We start from the raw sequence: 25,589 nt of genomic DNA on the forward strand, positions 1-25,589 counted from the left end.
CAAGAGCTGAGCCTCTGCAGGAGTTCCAGTTGACAGGGCAAGGAAAGTGCAAGGTTTACAGGAATCTGTCCAGTGGCCCTGCTTAAAAATAGCAGTGTGGGCCACGGTTTCGTGTTTTGACAGCTTATATCAGCAGTTTTCACAGCTGATATATTGATTGCAGTTTGGACTTCAGTCCTGCTGATCTAATAAAACATCCCTGTCATAACAGAGAAAGGAACTGGATCTTCTGTGGTCCAGCCACTTGGTGAAGTAGCTGTCCTGTCATGTAACATGAGGTAATCTTGGACAAGACGACTAATTATATATGTGTTCTTTTTAAATCTCTTCTTCCGCCAATATGTTGTTTATTAACACTATTCTACATATTTTACAAATATGCATTTGTTTGAAAGAATACATAATGGTGCCTTCACAAATACTAAAACAAACTTGTTTTCTCGTGCTTCAGCACCACGGACAGCCAGCGAATGTGCCGTCAACTACAATAGTGGTTACTCTAAGCTGGGAACGGGGAGGGGGACACCCGCAAAAGGTCACTGAAGTCTGGACTACGCTTTAAGACGTATCCAAATCTTCTCATGTGTTTGAACGGGTGTTTTGAATATCTTACAATCGCCGAGCCTCCAGCCCTGTTTACCCTCAGTATCCTTTCATTTCACAGCAATTGCTGACCATCCAGGAGGAACTAAACACCAAGAAGTCTGAACTGGAGCAAGCAAAGGAAGAGCAGTCACACACACAAGCGTTACTTAAAGTCCTCCAGGAACAAGTAAGTGAGCGCAGCGGCTCCCGTTGGCAGAGCACTTCCAGTCCTGCCTCTGGCTTGACACCCACGAACATTCCCGAAGTCAGTGTGCAGTGTAGGGAGCCCGTCCTCCCAGCCTCATTGCTACGTGGGATTTCTTATCTCAGTTTTAGACCTATTTAGACCACCCAAGCCCACCCCCGATGTGTGACTGTTTCTTCCAGAAGACAAATGAATTTTGACAAAGTTTTAAAATATTGGCCATGCAGATATATTTCAAAGCCAGCAGCTAGTTTCCTCGTAAGCCCAGTCGTGAGGAAAAGCAGTTTAGTGTAACCCGTGGCGCTCCTGCAGACGTGTGAATGTGGAGGACTGATTCTTAGCGACATTAAAAACATACCTTCCCAGCGCGTCTTATCTGCCCGTGGTGAGCAGCAAACCCTTTACATGGCGCTTGTAAGTCTGATCATTTCATCCTGGCTTTCTTTGATACTCGAGTGTGGCCTGGCATTGATAAGTGGATTTGGAAGGACTTATGGCAGGGTAAGATGGATCGCTGGGCAGCAGAGTGAAATCTAAGCCCCGTGTCTCCACGGGAAAGGCCGGCAGCTCTTGAAAACACGTTCCTGTTTCAGGCTTTCACTTGCTGCCCGCCGTGTACTGTAATTGGGAGGGAAACATCACAGGTAGTAACTCCAACTCTAATCAAATTAAGGTTGTTTTAAAGTTTTAACTTGCAGTGGTTTGTGAGAACACTCTTTGTACATCAAAGGGACTGCAAAAGTGACATTTTAAAAAACATGAAGTTGGAAGAGGATGAGTCTAGTCAGCTGTGACTCATTACTTTGCAACTGTTTATTTTCTAAAGGTTTGGGATCAAGAAAATATATTTTCAGTTTTCCCTAAAAGTACAAATGATTTGTGAGGGAAAAGTGAAGATGCTGGATAGTTGTAAGCTTCTATAGCTTTGGAGGAAGATGCTGTATAAAACTAATCATTAGCTTCATGTAATTAATTCAGTAACTCAGGCTGAGGCTGAATCTGTATGATTTTGGATAAGTTAGATTGAACTGAAAAATATTGTGACTAAATTTGCATGATCTATGGCCTAGGAGACCTGACGTCACTGTTCTTTCTGCCCTTGTATTATTAAAAGACGCCCAGCAAAATGGAGCAGATCTGGTCCAAATTCAATCCTGATCAAACAGACATAGCTCTGAGCTTTGTTCTTTACTCCCACCCTCTTGCTCATGTGAGGGCTCATTCTCTCTCTCTCTCTCTCTCTCTCTCTCTCTCTCTCTCTCTCTCTCTCATTTACTGGGATGGGGAGGGATGAATTTCTCTTTTCTCAAAGTGACTCACATCCTTTATTTTTATTTGATGTCCAAACCCCAGTCCTGAAAATAGATTCGAAGTTTTGCAGAAAGAATTGGTCTGTTCTTGTTATGGTATGCATTTTTAAAGAGCAAAGCGCAAATACAGTTGTTATTGAAACATCATACTTCACTCTCCATTGCTTAAAAAAATAAATAAATAAGTGAAAAATGTGAAGAAAATTCAAAACAGCTAAAATCATTAAAAACCCAGGAAATAATGACTGGGAAGGAAGCATTTTTAAACTCGCTGTACTGATTGAAATGGGATGGCTCTTTTCAAGCAAAGGCACCAAGAATCTGTAAATCTAAGTGGACCCACAGCAGCCAAATGCAGCCCGGCGCTGTTGGCTGACACCAGGCTCTTTTCCTGACAGCCCCTAGCCTGGTGCCCCTGTCATCCTTGCAGATGGCAGCCTGCAGTGGACATGTTCCTTTCATGTCTGCAGCCACCCTCCCACAGACAAACACGTAAAAACACGCTTCCGCCTCCACAAGCATTGCCTTATGAGAGTTTCTTTGGACTTGCATAGACATGTGCTGACACCTTTTCAGTGCCTGCATGCATAAGGCCTAAACCAATGGCCTCACTGCAGGAGATTCTGGTTGTTTGGGCCTAGACTCTTGCTACTGAGAGAGAGAGGGAGAGAGAGAGAGGGACCCTTCTCTGAAGACTTGGAATTTTGCTGTTCAAAGTGACTGCCACTTGATGGGCATATTGAAAAAAAGGACAAGGTCCTGAGGGCAGATCCTTGCCGTCAGCAGGCCCCACCCCTCCAGGGAAGGCAGGCACATTCCCTGAGTTGTCTGTTTGCTAAGACGCAGCTTCTCTGAGTCCTTCCGGGCCCCACTGGCTCCTGCCTTTCATCTCCTTTACAAAGGTGATAGCTTCCGGCCCCTGGAGCTTGCTCACAAAGCCAGGTATCATCAGACACGATGTTCAGCGCTCCATCTGGAGGATGGGAGCAGCGAGGGGAGAAGGGGGAGCAGGCCAGCCAGGGGCACGGCCTCAGCTGCAGGAGGCAGGAGTGACCTGGGGTCATTCCGGCAGAAGAGAGCAGGGGACGGACAGTACACATGGACAGGGAGAGATGAGAGCAAATGCGTAGCTGACGGAGACGGCACACAGTTAAAGGAGAGCATGGAGTAGGAAAACAGGATTTATTCAAAAGGGAGAAGGAGGGCAGCGGGCATGTTTGGGCCAGTCACCATGTAAAGGTGGGCAGGCTTTCACCACAGCCCCGAACTTCCACTGAAAAATACCAAGACCTTCTGAGCTAGCCCCATTCTAACTCACAGAGGCACGAGTTACGGGACCCAAGGTGGGATGAAGAAGAAGATGAGGGACTGTACAGTAAGAAAACCTTCAGATGGGAAAGCATAGAGGGTTTGTGTTAGCCCTTCCGTGCCACTGATAGTAGATGGTAGTCTGTGACCGCGGCACTTTGTCACTCATTGCCTGTGCTCCCTTAGGCTTGTTATGTGTGAAACATCAGTATGGCCCTGAAGAAGAGTAGGTAGGATTTTTCTTTGTGAGAGTGATGTGGAAATGAGCCACCATCAGCCCCGTTGGTCCACGATCAGATGCCCCACCTTGAATTTCTCCATATCACCACCATTCCTTCGGCAAAGCCCCTCTCTTGACATGGAGAACATATGGCTTCCTTGCCGAGAGTTTGAGATTGCCTTAGAAAATATAATGAAGCTTTCCTCTTAACATGTACAAATAGCCAGAAAGAACCAATGTTTGAATCAAATGGTAGATATGCATTTATTTTCTCTCAACCTTTAAGCATGTATTTCCCACCATGAATACTTTATTTTAGGCATTAAAAAAAAAATGATATAGGAGGTGCTGCTTCCAAAGCACAATAAGCCAGGAAGAAAAACTGGCAGCAGCTGCAAGGCCGCTCAGCCTCTGCCCTTGCTCTCAGCCTCCATATGTCTGCTTGAGTCAGGCGAGGATAAAATACCAATTAAAAGATTCTAGAAATCTCCTGGTACTGATTACTCGCAAGCCTTCCAAGAGAGTAGAGAGTAGTGTTTTCAAATGTTCACTGTTAAACATCTCTTGTAAGAACTAGTGTTTCTTCTAACGCCTCAGTGACCAAGCAGATATCTTCCCAGGGCTTCCTTGATGAAAAGAAGCGACCCCTCTTTCAGGCCCTCGGAAGCCATGTTACTTGTGCCAGGGTGTTCTCAAGGAGGACGCGTGTGGTAGCACTGCGGCACATCCACCGAAAATACATCATTCACGAACAATCGTTCGTACAACATCATTTAGCTGGTGGCAACTTGCAGGCACTGCAGGGTTGGAATTAATAGCAATACAACGAGGAAATGAAATCATTTTTTATTCTTAGGAACCAATTTTTTTGTACATTTTGTGCCTATTGAATTGCTCTCTAATCTTATTATTAAAAAATAATGACCAGGACCCATTTATTTTTTGCCAGCCATGAAGTTTCATAAAATATTGGCCTCCAACTGGTTTCAGTAGGACTCATTAGAATTATGTGTTCCCTCAGTGTTTTTCTGGTTGGAAGTTTTATAAAGAGAAACTCAGGTGAATTCGTGTTAACAGTGATATGGGTGTAACAGCTATGCTGGCTTATTCATTTGAGTTTTTTGTTTTGTTTTTTCCTTAAATTTGCAGTTAAAAGGTACCAAGGAGTTGGTCGAGACCAATGGCCACAGCCACGAGGACACAAATGTAGGTATCACACGCCTGGTATTTGTTCTTCTTGCTTGAGGTTGGTTGGATGCCCACGGGAATGTGACACTTTATTTATAACACAAAAGTAGTGAGAAGCCCTGCCCCTTGGTGGCCTATTAAGGTTACTGTGTATGGTTTGGCCGTACAGTGTGGTAGATAGGCTCTGCTGTTGGTTGCTTAGGTTACCAAAAGGCACCCTACAAACACCGTGTTTCCCTGAAAATAAGACCTAGCCGGACACTCAGCTCTAATGCGTCTTTTGGAGCAAAAATTAACCTAAGACTTGGACTTATTTTACTATAATATAAGACCGGGTATAATATAATATAATATAATATAATATAATATAATATAATATGTAATATAATGTTATAATATAATATGTAATATAATGTTATAATATAATATAACACCGGGTCTTATATAATATAACGTAAGACTAGGTCTTATGATATGATATACTATGATACCGGGTCTTATATTAATTTTTGCTCCAAAAGATGCATTAGAGCTAATTGTCCACTAGGTCTTATTTTCAGGGAAACATGGTACTTGAGCTAATCTCTACCATACAAAATTCGAATCTCAGTGAATTTGTCTGAGCCCATTATATTCTCAAAGCCATAAACGAATGGTGTGTTGGGAGTCCACATGGGGTGAGACCCAAGACGGTAATAAGTTGGATATTGCGTGTATATTTGTGAAGTCTGCCTGGCAACGAAATGATTGCCAGGCTGAAGAGGTGTCAAAGCAAGCCCTTTCTTCCCGAGAAGCCCTTGAAAGTGTACCTCTCTTCTGTTTGGGACCCAGAATAGTAGCATGACACACCTGTCTTCCTGATACAGAGTGTAATGTGGTGCAAGACCCCCTCAGCATGCCTCCTTCCCCTCTCTGTTCCTTGCATTGTCCCAAATTAGTCAAGTACTCTCTCTGCCTTGGAAGTGCCTTAGTCCCAGGTGGAATATTATACCATGTGTGTCATTGTCTCTCCATATGTTTTATGGCTTTGTTTTTGTCTTGTTAAGACTCTGATACCTGTCTGTATCCTCATCACAAAAAATGCTGAATAAGCAGTTCTTTTCACATAACAGAGTCAGACATGGTAATAAATGCTTGATTAAACTAGCGCTAGGAGAAATTATACATTTCACGTTCACTCTTACTGTAATTATACGCAGTAAAAAGACCGACATTCAGAGTACCCCAAATCTGCTCTTATGAATTGCTGTTCCTACCAAACAGACAGTTAACATATGCTTGGAGAGAACCTACCGTGCACCTGGAGCTCTGCTAAGTGCTGGGGCGGAGGGTGGTTTACAAAGAATTGTGAGGCTTGCTTCTGCCCTCAGAGGACTTGTAACCGAGGTGAGCAGCTGGGAACACGAGGGCCACATACAAGATGTGGTAGGTGTACAGGAAGGTGAGGCCGCTGTGATGTGACTTAGTCTGAAACCCGGACTTTGCTGCTTGTAAACTTTGTCAGCTTGACAAGTTACTTAACGCCTCAGAGCTCCATTTTCATGTGTCAAATGCACGAGGAAGCCTACCTCAAAAACAACCACAATGTGGCAATGAGGTAAAGAACGCGAAAACCTTAAGGGTGCTTTTATTGGGGGTTCTTTGTGCTGGAAAATCAAGACTGGCTTCGTGGGTCTGTGGCCTTTGGGTTTGGCGTTGAAGAACGGATACGGACTGAGAAAGTAGGAAGCGAGAGGAGGAAGCCACTTATTCCGAGCTGTCTGTCCATAGGCGACATTGCGACCTAAGTAGAGTTTGTCTTCCCCCTCCAACGTGTCATGGCCGCCTTTCTTACCCTAAAACCTTTCTTCAGGATCCTGTTTTCAGGGACACACAGCTGCCCCCTTGTCAGCCAGACCTTTCATTTGCACTCCTGTCAGAGTCAGTCCCTTTGTGCATTCCAAGGAACCTGCTGTCGAACCCAATAAGCCAGACCAAGTGGCAGGGTGCCTCAGTTTCCTGGTCTGTAAAATCGGGGTGATAGGACCTGTCTTTCCGTCCTCCAGGCTTGGTGTGAGAAACAAGTGAGGAAATGGATGTGGAAGGATCTCATCACGTTATAATTGTGAGGTTCTACCTGAGCAGGATGTTGTCACCATTACAGACTCACCTGCTGACTGCGTGAGCTTAGACGGTTCAGGGTAAAGCAGGCCCAACACGATATCAAGCCCGTAGTCTCTGTTCTGAGGAATATCGAAGGCATCTGTGATTAAATGGGAGAAGTAAAAGGAGGTCATCGTCCGGGTCTTTTGCCCTTTCTAGAGGAAAATTTTTGGATTTTAAAACCACTTCTCTAGAATCCATGAAGCGGGCTTCGTCATTAACCCAAAGAACTGAGTGTTGAGAGGTGGCATTCACGTCCCATCGGAGGGAGGAGCAGCACCGCGAGCGAGGGAGGGTGAGATGTTTGTGCCGTGCACCGCTGGCGGCCACCTCTGTCACTGCGCAGGGGGCTGGGCTCAATTCTCCAGTCACTGTCTATTTTGTCAGGGGTTCCCAGGAAGGTGACTTATTCCCTTGTCCTTCTCTTTCTCATCTGCAAAGTCGTCTCCTTTGGGCAGTTTTCCAAGCACTTCCAGTAGAGTTATGTGAAAGTAAAGAAACAAAAATCACTTATCTGGGCCACATTTGGGGAGCGCTGGCAAAATATTTTGTCAAGATATTTTTAAATGTCTGAAATGAGGTCTGGGTGTCATGTGATGTTTCCACCAGCCCCGTGGGGGTGGAAGGAGACTGAGAGGGTTTGAATGCATTTTGATGACCGAATCGCCATGTGACCCAGGCAGATCGTTTGACTTCTTTGAACGTCACTTTCCTCATCCTTAAATGTGCTAAATCCCTGGCCCAGAGTGTGCACTCAACAAGCGCCACCCTTTTCCTGCATCAAAACCAATAGTACTTAGGGTAGCAGGCAGTACAGGGTGAATTTTAATGCAAGTCACGAAGTTTAAAGCCTCTGGCCCAGAAGTTATTGACTGAGACACATAGATTTTTGTGTGGGTGTGTAATTATTCACATGTGAGGGCAGAGATTTACTATATTATCATTTATTAATAATAATTACACAGTCGAGGGGAACTGGCATATGCCTGGTATTCTTGTGAGAGTTGACGATTGCTTTTCAAAAATGATACTATTATAAATGTAAAAAGAAAAAGTTTGCAGGAAACTAGAAAATTACAGAAAAGAAGGCAGAAGTGAAGAAAAATAACTTAGTACCTCATTCCTCACAGGTAACCACTATTGATATTTCATTTTAGTTCATTCCCGCCATATGGGTGTATATGACCAGAGGGAAAAACCCATAAGTAAATGAATAAATAAATATTATCATATTGTCTTCAGTTTTGTACCATCTTGATTTCTCATTATGCCGTAATATTTTTCTTGTCACCAAATTTTCCTCAAAGACTTGATTCTTAATGGCTGGATAATGTAGATACGAAATAATTGAATAATACGCCTATGTGTTAAGCATTTAACTTCCCATTTTCTAACTATTATAAATAATGCTGTAATTAACATGCCCGTAAATCTTGGTCTGCATCTCTCATATTTGTTTCTGGGGGATTCTGTATATTAATAGCTGTGTCACGAAGTCTGGCAGGGAGCTACAGGCTTGCAGAATCGTTCGGGACTCAGAATGCTAGCGTAGCAGGTGACTGCTTACGGTATCCATGAGTCATCTTGGAGGGAGCCACTAAAAGATATGTCGAGTCTTCTAACTTACTAGGAATTCTTTTGCCTTAGTCTCAGGAGCTGTCAGGTGTACGGGATGCTAGCCACATCTGGATTTGGTCAGTTTTCTGTGATGTTTCTCTCGTTTTTACATTTTATTGAATAGCAACAGCATCTGACCAACACTTCCTTGAGGCCCCCAAACAGAGGCATCTTTATGAAGCCACCTTTGTCCCCGTATCCCAAGACCTTCTGCGAGCTTGTGCCCATGAGGAAAGGTTTCAGAAGGCTAATCTAAAACCATCAGAACCAGAAACTGAGACCAAGTGCAAAGGCCTTGCTCCCCACGAGCACTGCCCTGGCTGATTTTAACAGCTTTGCTTTGTGTTTGGAATTGGGTGGATGAATAACAGTGGGTGGTCAAACCTTTGAAGTTTACACTTTAAACCCAAGTTGAAAACTCATCTTTCTCACAGTTCTTTCGAGATTTCAGTTATTCCCCATCCAATTTTCTTTCCCAACAAGCAGAGCTGTATTTTTTTGATCTCCATCTCTCAGCAGTCTCCCAGCCCCTAGGAGTGCTGGAGAACAAGCCTGGTCTCTGGTAATTATGCATCACAGATACCAAAATCTTCAATGAAATAAGGTAATCTGTCCTCATCTAGCATCTTTTTTGATGGCCTTCCTCCCAGAGGTATCCCCACCTATGGGCCTTCCATGTGAATGTTTAGTGAGAAAGTGGAGGGGAAGGGAGAAGGCACGAGAAATGCAGGAACAAGCAGGAGGAATCAAATCAAGTGACAGCTTAGGCCTGCGATGTGCAGTCCAGTTTGATCTAAAAGGTTTCCACAAATTTCCTCTCCTGCCCTCCTTGCTTCTGCTGCAGGAAAGCTGCTTCCCCACATCCTCTGCTTGCACAGCAAAGGCCCACTCTAGGGTTAGAGAAGCCATGTGCAATCTGTAAAGAGGCTTCATTTGTGACGCCGAAGGTGACCACTGTCAAGTAAAACACCCCTTCCACCCCACAACAAAAGAAAAGCACACACACGAGAAAAGGCTTCCGTTTTTCACGTTGCCCCCATAAGAGAGTAAATCCTCAGAGTTGTCCTTAAATCTGTCAGTGTAAAGATGTTAGGAGAGTACGGAAGAAATACTGTGTGAAGAACATTTTTCCGGTTTAGTACACTGCAGCGGAAAACAACTGCCAGCCATGTATTTTAATGATGTTTGTGCAGAATCCCTGCGGGCACGGAGGGCTTTGCCCAGTTTCCAATGTGGCTTTCATCCTTTAGGCAGGTAATCAGGAGAGGTAAGAATACACTCTGATGCATTAAACAAGGTGAGAAAGAAAAAGAAAAACCCCACAGGGAAATGGAACCACATCCTCAAAGGGCAAAGGCAACCCAGGGTCGAACCTTTCCTCCCATGACAACTTGCCCCGTGCTCTTGGGAACCCCAATCTTGAAGTGGAAGAGGAGTAGACGAGACAGTATTAGGACTGACATCTCCCAACCCCATCCCACAGGCTCTGTCAGAGCAAACTGGAGCCCCCGCCCCAGCGAGCATGCGCCAGGCAGAAACCGGGCTGTGAGATGCAGGTGTTAACAGTTCTCCCAGCCCCTGCATGTCTCTCTCGCCATCTCCTGCTGCCCTCATCTTGTACAGGGCCAGCCCCTCAGCTTGTGTTCCGATAGACTGCCATCCCTTCTTTGCTCAGTAAGCTGACAAGTATTCATGGAAGGAGAGAGCAAAGCGTAGAGATTCAGACAGATCTGGGTGCCAAGTGGCCTGGGTGCAATCCTGGCTCTGCCACTTACTATCCGGGCAACTTTGAGTGATGGACGGAACCCCTGAAGCGTCCCGTTTTGTTCACTTCTAAAAGGAAGTTGATCCTACCTACCTCATAGTCTCAGCGTGAGCACTGCTTACAGTGCTGATGTGATCGGTCTGTGTTGGGTGTTGTTACTTCCCCAGCCTTCCGCATGCCTGGTGCTGTGCCGGGTACTAGAGCTCCGTCACTGAGTAACACGTGCATACTTCCTGCCTCAGGTGCAGCCGCCACACTGCCCTTACCAAAGCTAGTCCACGTTTTCAATCCCTCAGAACCCACTCTCCCTGCCTTCAGGTCAATATCACGGTGGGAACAACTTATTTGCATGTTTGCAAAAGCTCTCTGGAGATAAGGACTTTATCGGAAGGATTGGCTTCATGGAGAAGAGTGTCTGGTGGGAGTGGGGTGCAGTGCGTGCGTAGGTAGGGTGTCAGACCCCTGTAAAGCTCAGCTGGAAAATCAGAGGCCAGGGAGAGATGGACCCACATCTGTAGGTGCCTAATCTTACCCCTGCTCTGTACATGTCTGAAATCCATAAGGCAGACTTTCCATGAACTAGTATTTCCTTTACCCTGGAATACACGACCCTGTTCACATACTAAGTGTGCGTACCTAGAACTTGGCCTTTTCCTCAAGTTCCAGTCCCTGTAAATCATTGCTTTGCACCTGCTGATATGCATGCATCCTTCCCCACCTTCACCCCACGCCACTCTCTGTGGCCTTTTGCCCCACCAGCTGCCTCCTTCCATTCGGCATACCATGTTTCCTGCTGTGAAATCCTTAATTAGACCTGAAAAAACAAACAAACAAACAAAAAAACCCATTCACATCCCGTCCCAGTACCCTGGAAAGAGATTGAGCCTGGAAGTGTCCCTGTTATTACACCCACTTCCCAGCACGTGCACACCTCCAGCAGCGGATCAGAGGCAGAATTACTGTCCAAACCAGGCAGAAGCTGGCCCATTCATTCACTGTTACTGCTTTTGTTTCCAGTAAACACTCAAGAGAAGTGCCCTCACCAGGTGCCTCCCTGCCAAGTGACAGTGTGTTTCACAGCTGGAACGTGCGGCTGCAATTTATCCCTTGTGTCAGGAGGAGATGGGAGGCCCTGCTCGGCCATTCGTGGACGTGGAACATGGAGCCAGATTAGCTCATGTGCAATAAAGCTGACAGGTTGGGTTTCAAGAAGTGAAAATACCTTCTTCCCCGGGCCAGGTTAAAGAAAACCAGGCAAAGGAGACATAAATCCCAGCTCTGTGAGATGGTCTGATGTGGGCATGGATACCTGCATAGCTGAAACCAAGATCCGAAACAGACTTTTTCCACTTTGGAGATCGTACTTCCCCTGAAAGGTTAATAATGATCCTCCCTCAGGTAGAAGCAAAAGCAATTATTTAGAATAGAAGACCAGTAACTTTTATGGATCCAATATACATGCACATAAGTACTCTTATCCTAAAGGTGCCATTTTCTTGTTGTGAAAAATTTGGAAAATGCAGAAGAATACACAGAAAAAAATAACCACCTGCAATCTCACCACTGAGACACCCATGTTTCCATGTCCTTGTATTTCCTCCATTGCTGTGTATGTGCACAAACATATATTTTTACCAAATTTACAGCATATCATATGGGCAGCTTTACGGCCTGCATTCTTTTCTTAATAAATCACAAGCATTTCCCCATGTTATTAAATTAGTGCCTAATACTTCATGCCACAGGTGTGCTCTCGTTTATTTAATCAGTCCCTGCTGTGGGACTTTAAAATATTATTTGTTTTTGCTGCCACAGACAGTGAGCAATGAATATTCTTCAACAACGTGTTAGCTGATTCGTCCACCATTGAAGCACTTTCTGAAAGGAGGAGCTTTTCCACTTGATCGGGATTTAGAGATAGACACTGATTCTTTTCAAAGAGTAAAGCTCAGCCCCTACACCTACCGTGTTTCCCCGAAAATAAGACCTAGCCGGACCACCAGCTCTAATGCATCTTTTAGAGCAAAACTTAATATAAGACCCGGTCTTATTTTAATATAACATAAGACCGGGTCTAACATAATAATATAGTATAGTATAGTATAGTATAGTATAGTATAGTATAGTATAGTATAGTATAGTATAATATAATATAATATAATATATAATACTAGATATAATATATATCATATCATATCATATATAATACTAGGTATAATATAATACTGAGTCTTATGTGATATAAGACTGGGTCTTTATAATTAATATAATATAATACTGGCTCTTATATTAATTTTTGCTCCAAAGGACGCATTAGAGCTGATGGTCCGACTAGATCTTATTTTCGGGGAAACACGGTAGGTGATGAAATGAACAGCCAATAACAATGTCTGGGTGTTACCACATAGAGAGGATTTGGAGTTCCTCAACAGGAGAGGAAAGTGACCCCCAAGACTATTGGCATTCTGAAGAAAAAAATCGATTGTATGTACCTCATAAGGAATTCAGAACAATCCTGACCCATGTGATTTGGGGTTTTGTGCTGTGAACTCTAGGACCGTCTTCTCGATGCTCTAGGGGTCCTATGGCCTATTACCCATGTGGATCCCAGACCAAGGCCCACGGACCCAGGCTGCCACCACCCAAACGAGGCTCGTCCACCGTCTCGAGAGAACACAAGAGATTGAGAAGTGAGATCAATTAAAAGGACAAAACACATTCTAGTCCCAAACTGAGAATTAAGTTTTTATTTCTAATATGGCCAAGAACATACATGTAAGCACCAAGCCATCAAGAAGACATGCATACATAAGCACACAGACACGAGTGGAGTGTATTCTGATGTCGCATAAACCTAGAGGCCTCAGTCACAGGGCCGCTGCTTCCCGTGAGACACAGCTTAGCACTGCCTGACAATGCTGATCAAAAATGAACCGGGAGACAGTTTAGGAGCATTTGTGGGAAACGCCAGGAGCCCAAAAGGTGGGCAGAAGCAGAATTTTCTTCTGGTGCCGTTGGAAGACGTAGGGGAGAATAAGGAGCATTCTTCACTCAAGCTGCGTCAGTTCCTTGTCCACCAGGATTGAAGATCCGAAAACAGCGAGCAACAAAGATTCACCAGTAGGGGAACGTCCTCTCTTCTTAGTTCTGTGAGGAGCCATAGAGCTTCCTAGATGTTTGTTGTTGTTTAGAGTATACACGTCCTATGTGATTTCCATGCGCCTGGCTTCTGCTAGCCACACCTGACCCAGAAAGGGGAGAGGTGTGAAATGTAGGAGCCGGGGCTGGCGGCAGCCTTGGTCAGCCCACCGTCTGTGACACTGGCTTTCCTGGGGGCCTTCCTCCTGTGCTCAGCACGCCCAGCCCTCCTGGGAGAGTTCTGAAATGCTGCAAAGGGCGGTCGGTCATCCTCTATTTCCACACACACAGCTCATCGCCACACCGCATCCATCATTTTGCCACATAACTCACTGGACTGTGGCATTTCTTTCAGGAAATGTGTCGGAAGATGACAAAGAGGAAAGTAGGTGGAAAGGTGAGAAGGAGGAAGAAGGGGGGCCAGGGACAGGAAAGAGGCAAGAGGAAGAGCTTCCCTAAGTTTCATCGCCTTCTGCTGCCCGCCTTCTAAATCGACCCTGGCAGGCAGACAAGCAATGGCTTTCACTGTCATCCACACTGCGACCAATGCCAGCCTTGAATTCTGCCTTCGCCAAAGGTATGTTTGTGGATGCACGAACATACACGTTTAGTGAAAACTTTAGCCAAAAACGAGGTTCTCAAATTCGAAGCAAAAAGCTCCGATGTTAATCTGCAAATAGAATATCAGTGGGCTTACCTGGAGAAACTGCAAAGATTGGACTTGGAAATGAATATGTTCAAACCACCCAATAAAGTGAAGTGTGTTCTGATCATTCAACCTCAGAAGTCTTCCCAGCTCTGCTGGAGACGGCTCGTTCCATTCCCTTTCTTCCCTCTCTAGGGTCTAACTGGCGGGGACCAGCCCAGCTGGGAGTTCACTGCCAATGCAGCTTCACCTCCCTGCCTCCTGGCACGCCCACTGTGCCCAGAGGGACACCAGCAGAGCTGCCCACCCAGGCACTAGACATCTGTTTGTTTGTTTCTGCCTGTAACTGAGCATTGTAATCAAACCTCCAAGAAGGTTGCAGACCTCACACTTGTGGGTTGAAATCTAACATAGGAGATCAGAAAATTTCAGAACCTCAGCAAACCCCACTTCAGTCCCCTTCATATGTCCATGATTCAGACAGAGCAAAAGGTAAACGGCAAAGGAAAGAATCGTCCCAAGGAAGAGGCCTTCACATGTTATATTCTTTATAGAAAGATTGCAGGGTTTTGCTGTAGAAACGGGTCTGCAGTTCTCAGCTATGCAGCTACAGGCCAGGGAGGCCCTTCCCCATCACCCTCTCTGTCTCTCAACAGCTTATAAACACATGAAGTCACCATCATTGGGAGATCGGTAAACAGTCCCTTGCCAGGTGTATGGTAGTCATTCTCCAAAAACTCTGCAGGTTCCTCTGAAAAGACTCACCAGCCTTGGAACGCTTAATGGTTTCTTCGTTTTGTTTTTCAGATTTCTGTTCATTTTATTTTATTTTATTTTTTTTTTCAAGAAAATTCTATAAGCCGTGGGCTTCCCAGCCCTGACATTGGTCTTGAGGAAGAGATGTGTGGCTGTGATGTTTATCATCATCGTCGTTTTTACGAGGTCAGCTTCCCTGTGAGATTACAGAGTGGCTTTCTTTGTCTGGACAACTTCCAGACTGTTCAGTAGCTGATAAGCTACTTATGCCTATGAGACTCTCTGAATCTAATTTGCACAGGCAATTTCTCTCCATGCCAACGTTGAGAATGATGACTTGAAACTATGAGAAAGGTCTACAAGTGCAATCTTTGTGAGGCCCCTATACCTACATAGGTGTAATTCCCCCCCATACAACATAAAACACACGCACACTTACGCCCATGAACAGAAGCCTGCATGCTGGGGGTGCCAAAAAAATGTATACAAGTGGACACTTTGGTCAGCGTTGCTCAAGCAGTAGTTCACCATCAACAGAAGTGTCTGGACGCTGATGGGAACCACTTTGACCATTTCTTATAATTGCGGAAGTCAAATGTGACTTTTATTCATCTTTTGTTATTGGTATATATTGAGTGTTACAATTTTAATAGTTTTTTCCTTTCTTACAATGTGTATACATTTTTGGCACCCTCTGTATATATATTGTTCCTGGCCATTTTATGTAACAATATCCAAATGGGTCCCCATGGTAAGAACAGAATCACTATTGGCCTGGTGTTAGGCATAACCGTTGGCCTCCTTATGTTGAATAAATGACCTTAGTCAATAAATCGAATTCAGCTCACTACACCATTCATTAAAAATTCTAAATAATTAGATTTTTTATTGATAATTCCACTTTCCTCCATCTATCATGTCATCCTTTTTGCTGGCAATGCAAATTGCGCCTGTTTTTAAGCCCAGCTCAAGTTCTGTTTCTTGGGGCCTTATCCTAAGATCAGCCCAAATCAATTAGCATCTCCCCCATATTCCCACAATATTTATCATCGTTGTAAACATGCTGAGCAACCGCGCTATGATAGGTCTCTCTCCTCAACTCAGGTGTAAACGCATTAAGGGAGGTGATGTATATGTAAATGCCTTCCAGAACCTAACACAGTAATGAGCCTGTGTAGGTGGGTGCATTTGTAATACATTTAAAATACTTACTGATGAGGATTGAGTTGACGTAGAATTTCCAGCAGCCACAGCCAGCTCTGCGAATCTGTTTGGCCTGCTTAAGCAAGAGTTGCACACACTTTCTTTGGCATATTATCCGCAGGTGGTCTTTAAGATAAACATGTTTTATTCCGGCTCACTCTAACAGGTGTCCGTAAATCTTGTGGACGGTGAAAGTTAGAATTGAGGTGGTAGGGGTCACCTCATCCAGCTTTTTTGTTTTACGGATTTTAATTTGGGATGTGTTTTCTTGCCTAATTGTTGTATGCCTGGGAGTCTTATATTTTCAAAGGCGATACTTCTCAAACGTTAGTAAACAACAGAAGCAAACAGAGAGCTTCTTCAAATACAGATGCTGGGCTGCACCCTAGAGTTTCAGGCTGGGTAGGTCTGGGCTGGGGCCTGAGAACTTGCATTTCCCATAAGCTCCCAGTAACGCCAGTGCGACCAGTCTGTGGACCACACTCTGAATAACTGCCAGCTGTTGTCCAGGCCAGTGCAGGTTAGGTCTGCTTCGGGCTGCTCCAGCACCCAAGGCCAACCAGTGTCACAGCTTCTATCACACGGTATTTCAGTGTATTTTACATGCCTATCCATCCTCTAAGCCCTTCTGTTCTTTGAGAGCAGGAAGAGCTATTATTCATCTTTGAATCTTGTTGTCTAGCACAAAGCCTGCCATAGTGTAGATGCTTAATACATATTTGAAAAATGAAGGATGATGGCTGTTCAGTAAATTCCAGTCAAAGGAGACTGCACTGACATGTGCAGAGGCCTTAGTCTCATGTTGAGTTTTGTTGCTATTCAACCCAAAGAGGAAAATACACAGCCAATAACTGCCAGGCTCTGGTTCATAAGAAGTCACGCCCATTTGGAGAAGATGCAAAAGACAGTTGGACTCACAACTAGCCACTCCTGTGTCCATCCGAGTCCGTCCATGTGATGGGCAGTGTGTCCAGTGTGTTGGGAGCTCACCTGATCACAGCCCAGTCCCTGCCCTCAAGGGACACACAGCCCATGGAGGACACAGCATGTGACTGACAAAGCAAATCCGCAAGGACTGGCTTCAGTCCTCTCAGTAAGGAAGAAGACTCGGGGTGGGATTGGGGGCTTCAGCAAAGTCGAGAAGTTGTGATTCCCTGGGAGGCTCCTTGGGCAGAGGCCGTACAGACTAACAGCTCCAGAGTCTGGCTACCTGAGGCCCGATCTTGGAACCACTGCTTCTCAAGTATGTGAGCTTAGAAGCTTATTTGTGTCTCAATTTCTCCATCTGTAAAATGGGGATAACAGTGCCAGACCTGGCACCTGCCAAGCAGTCAGTGAGAGCGAACTGTGGGTATTGTACTCATTACCACTATTCATGCTGGTCTCTATTCCGAGGACCTCCAGTTCTACAGCCATCGCGCTCCATGCACCAGCAACCCCACACGCGTAGTTGTCAGGATAGTCCTCAGGGCTGGCACATGCAAGAAGGCAGTGAGGACAGATAACTGGAGTTTGCTGTGTTGGGAAGGGAGTCATGTTTAACGTTTACTAAGATCTCACAGGATGCCTGGCAAACCTGGTGAAATTTGATTTCACTTTAATAATAATGAAGTGCCTCTCTTTCTCGTGTATCAGACTGCGTCCCATCTATTCTCATGACCTAATTTACCACCATAAAGGTCACAGAGACTCTAAATTTTAATATTATCATTAGTAATGTAAACTCAGCAGGTGAAAATTATGATAGTGGGTGCTTTGTAGCAGAGAAAAATAAGAAACGTCACACTGAGAAATGGACCGGGAAAATAACATGCCAAGAGTGCCATAATACAATTAATCTTTACTAGCAATAGAGTCTGTATCATACAAGATAAATCAAACCGACTAATTCTGGATGCACATAAATACATTTAAAAGTACTTCACTTTAGTTTCTTCTGTTTGCTGCTCCATTTTTTTTGTTGAGGAGATTTTTCATGTCAGTACTTTTTCAGGCTATGAAGGAAATGGACTTGAGTAGATACGGCAGTGTGGGTTACATTTTTTACGTAGCGATGAGAAACACACAGCTGTTTTTGAGATAAAGTGTATTTTTTCATTCGGTAACATCTACAGTGACATATAGTAAAACTAAAAATAAAATACTACAACCTACACTTCAAATAATGAATGGAGTTACTGGAATACAAAAGAATTTTTCCCTCATTGTAAGATCGTTTTTATTTAATATGGCTGTCACAAAACTATTCCAAAAGAAAGTCATTTCATTGCCAGCTTGAGACCATACTTTAAGTGTGGTATGGCTGATAAGCATAATTAAGTTAGGATCCAGGCAGCAGTGATGCTATTAGTATTTAATGGGAAACATTGCAAAATTGAAATTACTCTTTCCCATCAAAGTCTTTGTTCTCTGATTAAAAGTACATATGGGAATCTTATTTTTCAAATAAGAACTAAACACCAATAATGTATACATATACATGTGTGTATATACATACACACACATATATGTATCATATATATGTGTAGGGGGAGGAGGGTTACATATGAAATATAAAGGGTAAATATTTGAATATACAAGATCTGACAATTGAGTTTGCAAACTCGTCCTAGAAAAAGTGCTACACACCTCATTGCTGAATATCACTACAGTTACCTTAGAAGTACTCCCCTTGGGAAGCTGTGCACTGACGCCAGCACCTAGTCCACCCTTCAAAATAATTTTGGAACTCTTTTTCTGGAATGGCCATCAGAGCTGTCTTCGTATTACCCTTGATGTCCTGAATGTCATCAAAATGTCTTCCTTTCAATATTTCCTTTATGTTCAGATAAAGAAAGAAGTCAGTGGGGCCAGATCAGGTGAGTAGGGAGGGTGTTCCAATACAGTTATTTGTTTACTGGCTAAACACTCCCTCACAGACAACGCCGTGTGAGCTGGTGCATTGTCGTGATGCAAGAGCCATGAATTGTTGGCGAAAAGTTCAGGTCGTCTAACTTTTTCATGCAGCCTTTTCAGCACTTCCAAATAGTAACCTTGGTTAACTGTTTGTCCAGTTGGTACAAATTCATAATGAATAATCCCTCTGATATGAAAAAAGGTTAGCAACATCGTTGCAACACGTTCGCGAACTTACTTGTCAGTTCTTGTGTGTGTGTGTAAATAATATTTGTAATGAGAAAACCAAGAAAAGTTATTACTAAGAATTAAAGTAAACTAGAGAATTGTCTTAAATTTTTGGAAAAGAAAGGAAAGGAGAAAGGTTATAAGCTTATATTACAGTCTCCAAAAAAAGTTACTATTTAAATTAAAAACATATTGAAAGCATTAATAATAGGTACAAATTCAAAATTAATGTTTTACCTTCTTTAAGATAGTAAATAAATTATTTTACTTCAAGATGACACGGTGACAGATGCCTTGAGGGACGAAAAGGACGTGAAATACCCAAAGTGACTGCATTGTTTGGTTCACTCACTACCTGCTGTGTATATTCCTCAGACACTTTAAATAAATCACTACAGGTCACGGGCACTGGCCAAACCCTTGGTGCCAGTCAGGTGCTCCTCTGAAGTTTATCCTCTCTTTGTAGTAACAGATTCATTTGATAAAATTCAACAAATATCACTGAAGGTCTACTATTTGTTTTTTTAAAAAATACTGGTTGTAGATTTACTAGTGCCGGGGACATTGTTCCCATGCAGCAAAATTGCAGGCAGAGCCGTCCCATAACATCCAGGCAGGGACGCTTAAGGGTGACAGGGAAATGCATGTCCACTGGGACCGTGCAGGTAGGAAGAGGGACGGAAGATGAGCTGCAGAATCACTGCCAAATGCTCTCCTAATGCGCCTGATATTTCCAGCTGCCCTTCCAAGATGTCACATCCAATATTTCTGAACTATTGGAGTTGGCGCTTCTCACGCTTTCTGATCTTTGATTGTGGTGTCATTATCCTGCTAGTGGTCCAGGCTTGACTAGTTTGAATTTTTTTTTAACTTTCTCCCCTTTTTTCTGCTTTTCACACACTGAATCTGCCCATTCTTCCTTCTGAATGGCTTCTGCGTCCCCATTTCCTCTTTTCCTTGCTCCTCAGTGGTTTGGGGCGTGTGGCTGGCCCTCCACATGGGCCCCCAGCCGAGCCTCTTCCCCGCTCAGCCGTCCTGCCTGTGGCCCACATTCAGTGTGTGGAGGGCTGCTGTGACCTTGGCTTTCCTCCCCCGACGTCTTCCAACCTAGGGCAGCCTGTGTGCTACGTGGCTTCTTCTCCATCATGTCCCGCGAGAAGTTAGGCTTGTACAAAGGAAGCCTGTCACCACCTCACAGCAGCAGACAGCCAGGCCCCGTCCCTACTAGCCTTGCTCCTGGAACAGGCCCTGCTGGCTTCCTGCCCTGCTCCCGTTTGCGTTCACAACTGCAAGCGCCACTGCTCATCCGTCCTGCCTGGAGCCCTGCTGGCTCCTGAACGGGCCAGCGCTATAAGCAGCCCTCGGAAGGGGATTCAGTCCCTGCGCTCAACAGGCATGTTTTAACTGACAAGGGTTAGACTAGGTGCCGGGAGGGTAATCGAGAGGCAGCTTAGCCCAGTACTTAAGGCCATGGAGCGAGACAGTATTGGTTCAAGTCCCAGGTCTGCTTCTTGCTAGTTGTGTGACCTTTGGCAAGTCATTAGCCTCTCTATGCCTCAATTTCCTCATCCGTAAAATGGGAAAGCAATAGTACTGACATCATAGGGCTGTGGTGAGCATTAAAGGAGTCCATATTTGTAAAGTTCTTATAATTCTACCTGCACATAGTAAGCACTCTATAAGTGATTATCAAATAAATACAACCAAGGACGACCCAAAAGGAAGGCCACTGGGAGAAATGCTGTATCTGGGTGTCTCTAGCTCCTAAACGACACCGGTCTTTCTGAAAAGTGTCCTTTTTATGACCTGTAAATACTTCTCACCTATTCTAATCTTCACAGTTGGAATTCTTAGAAAGCACAGGCCTTAGAGTTACCTGAGAACACAGGGATGCACTTCGGGGCCAGCAATTGAACCCCAGTGAGGCGGAACATCTCAGCATGTGAACTGTGGTCATGTGGATGAAATGGCTGAATCCTGGCCGAGGGCAGAAGCCCTGCACGTCCACTTCCAAATTCTCTCTGAGGCTGAAGCCTGTTGGGCTTCTGGCCTCCCCTCACACACACCCTAAACACCAAAGTCTCCTGGGGAAACATCACAGATGCGTGGGAGCCCACAACCTCGGGGCTGGGGGTACTGAGCTTCAGCACCTGATACTATGAGCAGGGTCTGGGGCCTCGTAGACCACAGAAAATTCCCAAGGGCCTGTTGGCTCCTGCGGATGGATAGATTCTTACTTTCCCTTGAACCAGAAGAAATTCTGAAGCTTAGTCACTTATTCTCATCCATCCTTTTCGCATCTGTTGGCTTTTCTATGATTTTTCTCCCTCTGCCTCTTTCCTTTCTAATTTTTTCTGGGCTCTGAAATCCAGGATAAGGACATATTGTCTGTACCGAGTGGGCAGCCTTATTCCGAAGGGAAGTGCAACTCAGGGACAGGGTCGGCGCAGGCATGGGATTCTGGAGCAGGAAGATGCTGTAGCGTTTGTCTCCTCCGAATCCCTCTCTCACTACAAATAGAAGTGAGGAAACAAGGGTGCGCAGCAAGTCAGTGGTAATTCACACCTGCCTGCTGTGTCCAAACCCACCATTTGTCCACTATTTCAGGCCACTGTGTGTGTGTCAGTTCTTCGTGTATCAGCCACTGGGCACCAGCTCCATGCTAGTCACTGGCTCATAAAGGGAAGGCTGGGAGGTACCGCCGTTCTCCTTCCTGACCCCAGTTCAAATCTTCCAAGGAGCAGCTTGAAGGTTATCAGAGTCTGGGATACCACTTGATGAATTGTTTTTGGTACTTTGACCAAGAAAACTGTGAGTAAAGGGTACTGAAGTAGCTGATTGCATCTTGACTGTGGTCTCCAGGGCCCCTGGTTTCACGGAGTGTGATGTTGAAGAGTAAGGTGTAGCAGCAAACAGCAAAACAAGGCCGCGGAACAAGGAAAGCAGAGAAGCGGAGCCTGTGGTGTGGTGTTAGCAGAGTGGGCGGTGACATGGGGAAGCTTTACCATGCAGATCTTCGCAGCTGTCCCACTCACATGGCAGTTGTAGCTGGAGAGGCCGCCAGCCTTTGGAGGGTCATAGGGAAGTCACGTGGTGGTGCTCTGCCTACCTGCCATGTACATGGGGGGAGGTGTCACTCAGTGTGTTATTCAGTGACGTAGTCCGCTACTGGCTGCACATACAGCTCTTCAAAATGACATCTGTATGTCATTGACTTTATTTCTTTTTAAATGATAAGGATAGCAGTATAACCGCATTGCCACAGAACATGTAGAAAAGAGAAAATACGCACCCTTTGAACACTACCACAGTTAGCGTACATATTTTTGCACATACGTTTTTATATGACTGCAGTCAAAGTCATATACAGAATTCTTACATGCACTGAATCCACGTGTGTATTATGCAACTATTCTGTATCCAGCCAGTCCTTTGAATAATAAAAGTGAGTGATGATGATACTATTGATGCCACCATATATTCCTAGATATTTATAATTTTCAAAAGCACCATCTCACGGCATTTGGTCCTCACGGCACCCCTGGGTGATGGGTATAGTTTGTTACCCACATCTTACAGAAGAGGGCGTTTTAAAATGCCCTGCCCAAAGTCATCCAGTCCATAAGTAATGGTGGCAGAATTAAAGCACAAGTTCCACTCAGCCATCTGCTTCACCTTCTCAGATACGGTTACTGCCCTAAAGGCATTGCCAGTTTTGCTGAAGAAACAAACACAGGTGAAAGTCCATTCTGTCTAAATGTGTGCGTGGTCAGCTGCTATTATCAGTGACATGGGAAATGCATTGAGATAAGGAAAACTTACAAGGAGCTTGGAATGAGTGCCTCTGAGAGATGGGACTTGCACTGTGTGTACAAAGGTAACCAGGAAGTGATGAAGAAAAGGGAGGACAGAGCTTGCCCAAGCCTGGCCAGTCCTGAGGGGAAGAGCCAAGGCTCTGCTATGTCTCTCCTACCAGCTCATGGCCATCTCTCATTTGGAATTTCATCTGGGCAGTGGTCAATGCAAGTAGGCAAACCCAGAGGTCAGTCATGATAAATCACAGGAGTTAAAACGTTAAGTGCGATGAGAGCTGAACCCATGAGAATGAAAGACCTCTGATAGAAAGAAGTAGAGAAGAAAAAGTGGTGACTGAACTTGGGTAAGTACCAAAGTTAGAGTTGAAGAAGAAGAAAATTACCTTCTTCTCTGTGTGTGGTGGGCCAGCCGAGGGAATAGAAAAGCCAGTGAAGACTAAACAAAAACTTAATGAGGAAAAAGAAAGAAAAACGCAGGACCTTCTGTGTAACAGAAGCAAGTGAGGCAGATGGTTCAAGAGGTGCTAATGCCAAGTGATGTTAAGTACCCCGTGGTAAGAGGGCTGAGAAAATGCCGCGGTCACTGAAAAATCTTTCAAAGGGCAGTTTCATGGGGTGATTGATGAGAAAACTGAGATTTCAGGTGGGGAGGCTGTAGGCACAGTAGGGGTACACCACATATTCTAGAGGCTTTGCAGTTGACAGTGAATAGCACCAAAGTTAAGGAGGCCACGGGAATACGAAACGAAGGGAATAACAAAAGGATTTTATAAACTGGGGAAGCCATTATTATTGGTTCTTAGGGGTTTGGTGGGTGGAGGAGAACAAAAACAAAACAGCAACAAAGTACAATTCTAGCTCAGTAAATTACTGCAAAAGAGCTTTCCTAAAGGGATAAATTACTTCGATCCTTTCTCAAAGTAACTGATACGGACTCTTAGAGGGGAAATGTCTGCCTTCAAGTAGCTAACTCTTTAAGAAGTCTTTTTAAAAGAGGTCATGCTCTCTCGTTTCTAGTTATAGAAAACCTCTTCCAGCCCTTTAATGAATCCTTCTAAGTGTCACAGAAATTAGAGTTAAAGGTAAACTGAGAAAAGATTTATTAGACAATCTTGTCCATTCTCCTGCCAAGTGTAGAATTGTTATGTATTGTGCATTTTCTAGTCTGGAGTGCTTTTTATTGTGTCAAGTAACTGGTGGTCTCAGCACTTCCCTTAGAATACAATACTATTTCATAATCCTATTGACCTCTGCAAGGAAACATTTTTTTTTTTTTTTTGCCTTTATAAAAGGAAGTTTTATTGTCAGTTATTTACCTTAGTCATTTCAGAATTTGCAAGGAAACTCTAGCTCCCCATCCCAATGGTTCTTTCCCACTATATACACTGTTAACAATTTGTCCTTCGTAACCTCCTTCACCTCCCAACCCCAACCACCCTTACCCATGTCCAATTTGCAATCTCTAGGTATCTGGAACACCTTTCCAGAACATCTAGTAGACACATCATTCTTTGTTGCCCATTACATCTATCAGTAAAGGATTTTAATGTGATAGATGAAAAAGAGTCTTCATAATTTTGTGTTTCTAATGGAGAAACTTTCCCATTCTAAGGTTCCTTCCATTGTCCAGAGATTTGGGGTGGAAGTATTAATGACTGTGACATTTTAAGACATGCACAAAACCTTGCTAACTCCTGATCCAATGTCCCAGTAAAATGTGTTGCCCTATAACTAAATAAAAGTTAGAACATCCGAAGTAGAAAATATGAAACTCTTAAGATAGGACTTAAGACTTGGACCATGTTTTTTCCAGAGTTAAAGATGAAGCATAAACTGATTATGGCCTCTGATATCCTTGAAGATGTGCTTAGTGTTTAATATTGTGGTCAATTTGTCCCTGCTGTGATGGGTTGTTTTCATAGAAGGTTTGGCAACTGTCCATTTGAGGTCTTATCATGTGCTACCAGAAGCTTCATCAGGTTTAGCCTCCTGGATCTTACAACCTGATCACCCCCCCAGAAAGGAGCTATGGAAGCCTACCATGCAGTGAGCTGCATTACAGGAGAGCAACACTGAGCTGGGGGAACCTACCTCTTTTATATCAAGCAGTAAGCAAGCCTTTTCTTTGTCCCAGAAGGAGACGTAAAGGTTGCGTGCTACAAACACAAACCTGAGAAATGGCCCATAAAAACACCTGCCAGGACTTTGCTGAGTCCAAAAACCTGCACATCCTGCTTTCTCCCAAAGAGCTTGACACGATGTCATGGAAACCTTAAGTTCAACATTTTCAAAGTTAAGTGTGTCATCTTCTCCCGTACTTGCTTCTTTCTCTGTTTTCCTCTTTACCAAGGTACCTACTCATTCTCATCAGTCTCCTCATCCTCAGGTCACCAGATACATTTTAGTTCTACCTTTCAAATCTCTCTTATGCTTTGCATACCACTGACTTGGTTTGGACCCTCCTCATGAAAAGGTAAAAAAATAAACAGACTATTGCAGTAGGCTCCAACCTGGCATCCCTGCCTCCAGTTTCACTGCCTCCAAACCAGAAATCTAAAATTATGAATT

General features: G+C 44.3%; 1 protein-coding gene across 5 annotated transcripts in view; it reads left to right on the forward strand.

Annotated features, from left to right (window-relative positions):
• The window catches only part of ENOX1 (ecto-NOX disulfide-thiol exchanger 1), a 511,619-nt gene that overhangs the window by 460,937 nt on the left and 25,093 nt on the right, over nucleotides 1-25,589 (forward strand). For 4 of the 5 annotated variants that reach the window (XM_019749803.2, XM_074329327.1, XM_074329324.1 and 1 more), the window contains 2 exons: nucleotides 665-772; nucleotides 4,778-4,834. In XM_019749803.2, coding sequence (XP_019605362.1) covers nucleotides 665-772; nucleotides 4,778-4,834 — 165 coding nt within the window. The remainder of the gene's footprint in view (nucleotides 1-664; nucleotides 773-4,777; nucleotides 4,835-25,589) is intronic. The other variant, XM_074329326.1, reaches the window with a different exon arrangement.

This window comes from Rhinolophus sinicus, linkage group LG04 (assembly GCF_036562045.2).
Source record: "Rhinolophus sinicus isolate RSC01 linkage group LG04, ASM3656204v1, whole genome shotgun sequence".
In the NCBI taxonomy this organism is placed as follows: domain Eukaryota; kingdom Metazoa; phylum Chordata; class Mammalia; order Chiroptera; family Rhinolophidae; genus Rhinolophus; species Rhinolophus sinicus.